At 45.5% G+C, this 9,456-nt stretch overlaps 2 protein-coding genes across 3 annotated transcripts; one reads left to right on the top strand and one right to left on the bottom strand.

Moving 5' to 3' along the window:
* The first annotated feature begins 1,206 nt into the window (after window positions 1–1,206).
* LOC109749529 (uncharacterized) lies at window positions 1,207–2,955 on the top strand. Of its 2 annotated transcripts, none has more exons than XM_020308477.4 (4): window positions 1,207–1,520; window positions 1,740–1,815; window positions 1,918–2,041; window positions 2,120–2,955. In XM_020308477.4, exons 1-4 carry the CDS (start codon window positions 1,346–1,348, stop codon window positions 2,738–2,740), a joined length of 996 nt encoding a protein of 331 aa, XP_020164066.1. In that variant the 5' UTR covers window positions 1,207–1,345; the 3' UTR covers window positions 2,741–2,955. The 2 variants fall into 2 exon arrangements, with proteins under 2 accessions (XP_020164066.1, XP_073358978.1); XM_073502877.1 differs by having other exon boundaries at window positions 1,234–1,520; window positions 2,115–2,955.
* On the bottom strand, window positions 2,793–7,205 carry LOC109749527 (la-related protein 6B). Its single transcript, XM_020308476.4, has 10 exons — window positions 6,751–7,205; window positions 5,525–5,606; window positions 4,920–5,011; window positions 4,504–4,575; window positions 4,352–4,431; window positions 4,196–4,283; window positions 4,005–4,052; window positions 3,855–3,923; window positions 3,395–3,487; window positions 2,793–3,312 (listed from the first exon to the last, which is right to left on the bottom strand). The coding sequence occupies exons 1-10, from the start codon at window positions 7,042–7,044 to the stop codon at window positions 3,049–3,051; spliced, it is 1,182 nt and encodes a 393-aa protein (XP_020164065.1). The 5' UTR covers window positions 7,045–7,205; the 3' UTR covers window positions 2,793–3,048.
* Between the last annotated feature and the right edge of the window lie 2,251 nt (window positions 7,206–9,456).

The following is a 9,456-nucleotide window of genomic DNA, read 5'->3' as shown; positions in this document are numbered from 1 at the left end:
ATGTTAGGCTTTGGTGTGATGAAAGTTTGGTATTCAGTTCGGACATTCGACACCCCTTCATCAAGTGGATAGGAGAAGCGACATGTATTGCGAAGATGGTGGCTTTAGCCTTACTGGTGTATTCCTTTGTAAGGTCTTTGTGAATAATTAATAAAATGGCTGCATGCATCGTTCAGATGTAGAGGCCGGGGGTATATCCTTCTTTTCTAAAAAAAATACCCTAACCAAACTTAAAACTCATGAATATCATGAAAAGTACACACATATGAGAATAGAACCATGAAACTAGAAATTAGGGATGGCAATGGGTAGGGTATGGGCGGGTACAACCTCCTTCTACCCAAACCCATACCCATAGAAATTTTCTATACCCACCCACTTCAATACCCATGGGTATAAACTGACACCCATGCCCATACCCATCGGGTATCCTATACCCAATGGGTGTTCATTGGGTACAATATATAGCATTCAAATTCTTAAGAGGTAGAGAAATGAGTTCAAAATTCAAGTGATCATGGTAGAGTAGTATAGCACGTATGTGGCCTCCTCCAGTGGGTGGCCTCTTGGAGGCATCAGGGGAGTATGAGCAGCGGTTGGTGGAAGACCGACGTAGTGGAAGGTGGTAGTGGGAATTGGGCATCGTTGGATCGAGTGTTCGACAAGAGTCTGATAGTGAAGGGTCGATATTTCATCTTTTTGAGGAGCCACATAGGACATATAAGGAGTGGCGAGCAGGTGATCATGAGCTTACGAGCTATGACTTGTTTAAGGAATACGAGATTTAGGGTTGGACCATATGAGTTGGATGTTAACCCCACATGTTATAGGAGTTATTTTCATTTATTAATTTTTTCTGGGTATCCATTGGGTTACCCATGGGCACAGTTTCTTACCCATGCCCTACCCATATATTTTACGGGTATGGGTACCCATTACCCGTGGGTAGAAAATCTCTTCAAGTCTTGCCCATACCCAATGTTTTCGGGTAGGGTACCCCTACTAGAAATGACGAGCACAGGGGAGGACAAGAAAAAGGATTGCAACACTAGAGCACAACCGAAGAAACAAACGATGCCATGCTTATGCCCGTGGAATCAATCAATCATCCCCTCCGTTTGGTTGCATCGACCCATCCCTTTCACCAACTAGTTTAACAATATTAACATACCCTGTCTCCAAATAATTCCAGCTGTCGCTTTAGAATCGCCGGCAGATTTGGAAGTCTTGCGGCCAGTATTCATGATGCAACCCTACAATGTCAAAATCCCCATACCTGATACCTCTCATCTTTCCGGTCCTCGCAACAACAAGCAAGCATAGCTTTGTTCCTTGAAGAAGATAGATGAACCGCATGAGGAGAATTGCGGGGATGGGCAAGAGCAAGAAGGCCCCGTCCGCAGTTCAGAAGGACAAGGACGAGAGCATAGTTTTCTTCCGGGAGCTGTACAAGCATGAGGAAGATACGGATGTGAACCTCCTGGAGCCGATCTACTCCGTGGAGTTCGACGCCATCCAAGGTGACATCTCTCTCTCTCTCTCTCTCGTCCTTGCAGTTAGTGTTGTTTCGTTGGAACAAGCAAAAATCCTATACGTACGTTATACGTGCACCGAACCAATATTTCCATTCTCATGGGTCATGGCCATTTCACCTGGTCACCAGGAACGATTTTCATTGAAAACCATATGCTACTTTGATTTATGAGTAAAGCTCACTGCATCGTCTGTGTGCTAACTAGGTGGTCACATGTCCAAGCCTGCCCCGGGGAAGAGAGATCTCCTCGTGCCGATCAACGAGAAGCACGACTATGACTGGTAGGTTCTTTTTTTTCTTTTTTTGAAACAAGTGGTAGGTTCATTTGGCACTAGCACTGCTAGAATTGGTTCTTACATTAGAGGGAGTACGTGTGGTTTCAGGCCCAAGACCCCTCCAGCTGCACCAATGTTTCCTTCCCTCAAGATGGAAGCCAGCTCCTCCGAAACGGTGGTTTCCCCTAAAAAAAAGGAGCTACCCATCCCGATTAAGCCTTCAGCTCCAAAGGTATACTAATCGCTAAACCTTATCCTCGGCAAACTGAGTTTGAAGTTGAACAAATTTTCGAAATCTTGGCTAGGGCAGTTCATTTGCAAGACAGAGGCGACCAAAACATCAGCCAAGCCTCCGGCAGGTTCTTCGTCAAGCAACTATGCCAAGAGCCAGCCTTGCACGATCGACAGGAGATCAGCTCCAGCTCTGCCCAGCAGGAAGCAGAACCCAGTTGCCAAAGCCAATACTGGCACAAGCAGCAGCTCAGGCAAGGCACACTCGCACTTGTACTACGCAAATGCAAGCCAGGACAGCAGCAGCAGCAGCAGTGCAAGTACAGCTAACACGGTGGAGACGCCAGGGGAAGCCCCTTACACGGCGCCCAAGAATCTGCTCACGACTGGGTCTATTTTCGCACGGCGCAGGGTTTCGGCGACGGCAGTGGCGAGAGCTCCACCATTGGGCGTGGACGCCAAAGTCGAGAGCGCGAAGGCAAGGAGGCCTCCATCTGCTGCGGCAAGAGCTCCCAAGGAGCTGCAGGTAGATGGCAGGAATAATGCTATACCGGCCAAGGGCAAGGCTGTGGCCGGCACCGGCAGCGAGCCTGTCTGCAACAGCGGTGGCCGCGCCGGCACCAGCAAAACCGCGCCAGCGAAGGGAATGCAAAGAACAGATGGCAAGAGCGAGCGGAGACCGAGGTTTGCAGACCAGTGAAGAAGAACGAGCCTATCACTTGACATGTAGTATATGTTTGCAAAACCGACGATTCGAACAACTATAAAAATTTGCTCCTCCCACTGAAGACTTCTTTCTGTTGATTTGTCGACTCAAGTATGAATTTGTACTTTCAACTAGGAAATTCAGAGACCAAAAGACAGGTCCATGGACCAGCAGTAATGCAGTATACTGACGCATGTATCAGGGTATTACTATCCTTCCTCTTCATGGGATCACATCAAAATGGGTCATCATATAAGCGCCGTTCTGCCAACCCCTCCCGAGAACAGGGCAACAGGGTACCACTAAGCATCAAACAGCACTGCCGGGCTGACCTGGGGCTTCCCTCGCCCCATGGCAAATCCTTTTGTGCCGTCCGGCATACGCGGACCAGGAGGCGGCTTGGACACCACCGGATGCTCAGCACTGTGATTCGATGGAGGAGTGCCGATTGGGTGCCCGCCGTCCCGGCTCTGGCCATGGTACTGGCCCCGGCCCCGGCCTCTTCCACCGCGTCCTCGGCCTCTCCCTTGCCTCATTCCAGCTTTGTCATAGAAACCATCCTCACCCTACATAAGAAACAACCCATTAGACAATCCATTCTTAATCAAGTTTCTAACGCATGAGCATGCTGTAGTACATGATAGATACCTGGGCAGCATCTTCTGCTTCATACTCTTCAGGATCATCTTCATCCGCAGCCTCCTCATCTCCACCTTTTCTTCCTTGACCAATCCCATGTTTCTAGTGGCCAGTAACAAAATTAAATGTGAAAAAGAAAAGCATCTTCTACGATGAAGCATGTGGTATAACGGTGATATTAAACAAGTCTTGTGGGAACAGTCTGTCCTTTAAACGTAATCTTCACTAAGCAGACTTACACTCGTCAGTCAAATATAATAGCTACACCAAGAATGATGCAAGTGGATAACCGATATTCCAGATGTTAATGACAAATAGATCTAGCCAGAATAGTAAGACAAATAAGAAACACATGACAGTTTTGTGTGCATTATGGTCACAATCAATCTATGATTACTTCAAATTTTGCATAAAACATGGAATGACCAATAAAAAAAGACATTGAATTGGTCAGGATTCATTAAGGTACCAGGCAACCAAGCAGCGAACGAACTCTAGGCCCATCCCTCCAGTTTCTGCCGCCGCTAAACTCAGCAACCTGTAAACAGAAAAGATTCTTCTTTTATATGCTAGAAGACAAGCGCCAAAGGACGACTGGATAGCAGTCAAGATGACATACCGCCTTTTCAGCATCTTCAACAGTTCCATACTCCACAAAAGCATGCAGCTGCAAGCACAGCAAAATAGAAACGACATTGGAACAAACAGGTGTGAAAATATCTTACAACTGATACATTGCTTCGGAAGAAGCTATGCTATGACTCACCAACGTTGAGAATTCATATAGAGGTAGATAGATCATACACATACCTTATTAGCAAAAAGCATCTCAATCCTTGATGATTTGCCGGCAGAAATATCGATCCCTTGTGGATAGCATGTACGTATTGATTTCACACTGCAATATAGATAATATCAGTCTTCAACATTGCACCCATAATTAATCATGGTAACAGAGATCCATACCTCCCAACAGTGGAGAAAATCCTCATAAGATTCTGATAGCGATGATCCTCAGGTAATTTTTCAGCAACAATAATTCGAGACTGAGTACAGAAATAAGTAAGTTTCAGAAGCATGACATAGCAAATAGAAGACTCCACGGATTACATGCTAACCTGAACTTCTTCAGCATCCACATCAGAGAAGGGCACTCGTCGCCTAACCATCTTCCCGTCATCTGAAACTACCTATAAATGATAAAGGAAAGTAAAGAACCACACAGACTATAATTTCTTGCGTTTGGATCAGGGGAAAGTTGAACAAGAGAGTGCGGATGCATGATATCACAGGATAGCTCTTTCAGAGTTTCAGTAGGATGGTACAGGTTCCTAGAAACTTCTTTTTTTGCTTTATCACTGCATGGATGTGCTGAGGCAGTCATCTCCCAGATCTAACTAGCACATATCTTGATTAAGCAGCAATATAAAGTATATGCAAGCCAATTACTTGGGCTGTGTCAATACGGAAAGAATATGCATATCCAAAAAAAAGAGTAAACAGGTAAATATGACGATTTGGTTGAGATACTTACCAGCTCTGTTGATGTACGTAATGCACCAGGCAACAAGGATCTATCAATTAATTCTCGAATCTTCCTGAAGGATGCAACCACTGTCATCGGCACTGTAAGACAAAAGAAAATAGTGAAAACAGTTTCGATTTTTTTTTGTAAACTACTCGCTGATATTGGAGAAGTATCAACTGTTATCCGGCAAAATAAAACCCAAATGGAAAAAGCACGCAAAGAATGGCATGCAGCTCCCCGTAATGAATTAATGATGCGTAGCATCAACAATGCAAGCACATTTCATACTTCAAAGTTTCAAAGCAACATTTTTTCCATTTTCGAATGTGTCAATACTCTGCGGCCTAACATATAGTAGAAGATTACCTGCCAGAGGTAGTACCACAAACTGAGCACAACTTATTACTTAACTTATTAGTATAACAGAAAATATCCAAGAAGAAAATTATGGCTGTATCAGCACTTTGTAAGATTTTTATCATCATATATGTGCCTACTTCTATTGCTAAATTTTAATTGATTTTGGCCAGCAAATGTCAGATGAAAGAAACATAAATGAGAGTAAACAGCATGATCGAGTGCTTTTTTCAAATTTAACAGGTTAAACTCACCAAATCCATCTGGATCTTTAGTAATATACTTCATCAGATGGTCAGTTGTAGCTAGATTGACATCACTGAAGTAAAATTCCACCTGTCATGTTTCCAAAAACATTACAGTATCCAATGGATACACAGTTATAAAGATGCATATCAAGCAACTGATGAAAGTTTAATTATATTAATAAATAACTAAAAAGGAAATAGTAAAAAGGTAAAGCTAGTACAGAGAGTCAATTACAACTATCTGAGTAAATGTATGGAATAAAAACAGAAAGGGTGCAGATTATAATAACGAAAAACAAAAGAATATTTTTTCTTGTTTATGACCTCTGTGTATTATATTATGATGATCATTTTATTTGCTCCCACATAAAAAGTAGGGAACACCACAAAATTGACAGGAGTTACATGCTTTCCCTATTCAACCATATTACCCTCAAAAGGTGAAACATTCTGCCTATGACGCATGCAATACAACGGTTGCAATACTGCAGAAAGATAACATTGTATAAATTTGTCGTATTTTCTCTACGACTCTACCCAATCAGTAACTGATAAACTGAATGGAGGATCACATATCTGCCAAATGTTGATGACTTGACGTAGACGCAAATCTTATTTATCTCTCTTATATCCATGCCGCTCCACTCCTGTCACTTAACCCTAACCCCAAAATACCACATAACAAGGCAGTTCGTGCCATTTTTATCCAGAATATCTAGTATCTTCCCAGAAAAAAAGTTGCAGATCTACGAGCTGCCACTTACAAAAATACCATTGCTCCACCTCTCTCAGGTCCATCGTTTAGTACTTATTAATGCATACTACACCAGAGTACAATCTCACTACCATACATCTGTAAAGCCAGATTGGTTATCCATGTTATAGTTCAGAAGCATAACACTGGGAGAACGCATCAGATAAATGATGAGAGGATCGGCTTAACCGTATACAAATATTCAAGAAAGCCATGGCCTGACGTCCCACGGTCATCTCTATTGTCAACATATTTGAACATCAAAACTAAATTTGCCAACGCATGATACTATGATCGATGTGTGATGAAGTTATGGAGCAGCAAGCGAACAATCAAATCAGAGGCCATCTCCACGTCTCAACAAAAACCCCATCTAAACCTCTTTCTTTTTTTCTTTTTTTGGCCAAAGGGAAGACTTTAGGTTTCGTAGCAACGCAGTGGACATCGCAGCAATCGACTGAAAAAAAGAAGAGTCTACCTGCTTGACGACCCGGCGAGCGAGCTCCTCGGGCAGGACGAGCTGAGCGTTATCCACCACCGCCGCGGCATCCCCCTCATCCTCTCCCTGGTGGTGGTGCTGGTGGCGGTACTGGTGCTGGTGCTGGTGATGCGGCTGGTGGTGGTGGTGGTGGTGATGGTGGGGCCCGCGGCGATGGGGATGGGCTTGGTGCGGGGCGGCGGATCGGGGGGTGAACTCCGGCGCGGCGGCGTTCAGGCGACCAGCCGCCGCCGAAGAGGGGGAAGAGGACTCCGGGACCTCGTCTTGAGCCATGGAGATTGGAGTGGGGAGGGGAGGGAGGAGGGTTTCGTCTCGCCTCAATTTGCCTCCGCTTCAGGTACAAGGAAGAGAGCAGGGAGGAGGAGGCCAACACTAATACAAAAGGCGGCCACACCTCCAAAACAAAGGGAAAAAAAAAGGAAAAGTAGTAGCTTAGGGTGAGTTAGGGCACAAATACAAACATAAATCGTCTCAAAATATCTCGGATTTTCTTCAGGCTCTTCGCAAAATGATGCTGAAATTCAAGTAGTTACGATTGAGTTAATTGCAAGATAGTAAATTTGGGGCTAGGTTGACTAATTGGTACCGGTATTTGTTGAGTTTGGGGCAGGCCGTAACAGATCACACTGATTCTCGTTAGACCCCGTTTTTGACAGAAAACCTAGCACTTGCAGGGTTGACTTGGCAAATAAATATCCATGCCAACACATCTCATGCTAAAAGAGATGAACAGAGAACTATGAATGGGTCGGCGGCGTGGTGCTCATCGGCGTCGATCTGTCGAAGGATTGGGCGGCGAGGGTTGCGGGCGTCGGGTATCTACCTAGCGGATGGTGGTGAATCGGGAGGTGGTCTATACGTTCACCGACGATGACGAGAACCACAACGGCGATGCTAAGTTGAACCAGGCGGCAAGGAGAAGGGTGTTGACTTCTTGAAAATGCAACTAATCCCCGGGTGGTTTTGGTAATTAATAACAACATATATGTCATTGAACTAATGCCTACTCAAAGATAGATTTCAGAAAAAGTTCAGTGTTGGCATGGCAAGGACATGTGGATGTGGACCCCTCAAAATGCTATAGAAACATATTGGCAAAAGCTCCAAGACTCTTCATTTTTGTTAAGTGATCCAAGATCACATTGAGTCCATAGGAAAGCCAATACTATTAAAAGGGGATGAGTTTTTTAGCATGACTTAGTTGCTCGAGTGCTTGAAGATATTGGTCCAAAACCCTCAACCACTTTCCCACATTCCATTTCGTCAAAACCCTAAATATCAAACTCGGTCCCACCGATACACCTACTTGTCGGTACTAAAACCGGCAGACCTCGGGGTAGGGGGTCCCGAGCTATGGATCTCGGATCTATGGGTAACATGAGACAAAGGGGACAGTATTTACCTAGGTTCGGGCCCTCACGAAGAGCTAATTGTTGGGAAACGTTGCATGGAAAACAAAAAAATTCTACGCACACGCAATGATCTATCCATGGAGATGCATAACAACGAGGGGGAGAAAATGTCTACGTACCCTCGTAGACCGTAAGCGAAAGCGTTTAACAACGTGGTTGATGTAGTCAAACTTCTTCGTGATCCAACCGATCAAGTACCAAACGTATGCACACGTTCAGCTCGGTGACGTCCTCCGCCTTCTTGATCCAGCAAGACGGCGAGGTAGTAGATGAGTTCCGACAGCACGACGGCGTGATGACGGTGATGGTGAAGTGATCTTCGTAGGGCTTCGCATAAGCACTACGAAAATATGACCGGGGATGTAAACGGTGGAGCGGACGCTGCACATGGCTAGGCAATTGTTTGTTGTGTGCTAGGCGCCCCCCCCCTCCCACATATATATATAGGTGGGAGGGAGGGAGGAGCAGCCAAAGGAGGCACCCAAGTAGGAGGAATCCTACTTGGGGTCCCTCCCAAGCTGCGCCCCCCTTTCCTTATTTGGAGTGCGGGGAAAGGCAGAGGAGGGTGGCGCCCTCCCCCTTTCCTTTCTCCCATGAGAGGGAAATGCAGGAGGGGCTAGCCCTCCCCCTTTTCCTTCCCTAGGGCTGGCCAAACAAGGGAGGGGCTCACCAGCCCCCTGTGGGCTGGTCTGTCCCCTCCTTTGGCCCATAAGGCCCATAACTTGCCGGGGGGGTGCTCGGAACACCTTCCGGTGACCCGATTCCTTCCCGTACGTCCCGAAACACTTTCGATGTCCAAATACCACCGTCCTATATATCAATCTTTACCTCTCGACCATTTCGAGACTCCTCGTCATGTCCGTGATCTCATCCGAGACTCTGAACAACATTCGGTCACCAAACACATATAACTCATATACCACTATATCGTCAACGAACGTTAAGCGTGCGGACCCTACGGGTTCGAGAACTATGTATACATGGCCGAGACACCTCTCCGGTCAATAACCAATAGCAGAACTGGATGCCCATATTGGCTCCTACATATTCTACGAAGATCTTTATCGGTCGAACCGTTATGACAACATATGTAATTGCCTTTGTCCATCGGTATGTTACTTGCCCGAGATTCGATCATCCGTATCTTCATACCTAGTTCAATCTCGTCGTCGGCAAGTCTCTTTACTCGTTCCGTAATACATCACCTTGTGACTAACTCCTTAGTCATTTGCTTGCAAGCTTATGATGTGTATTACCGAGAGGGCCCAGAGAT

The sequence above is a fragment of the Aegilops tauschii genome, chromosome 7, assembly GCF_002575655.3.
Source record: "Aegilops tauschii subsp. strangulata cultivar AL8/78 chromosome 7, Aet v6.0, whole genome shotgun sequence".
NCBI lineage: Eukaryota > Viridiplantae > Streptophyta > Magnoliopsida > Poales > Poaceae > Aegilops > Aegilops tauschii.
The sequence above is the reverse complement of the archived record's forward strand: the minus strand, read 5'-3'. Positions and strand labels throughout refer to the sequence as shown.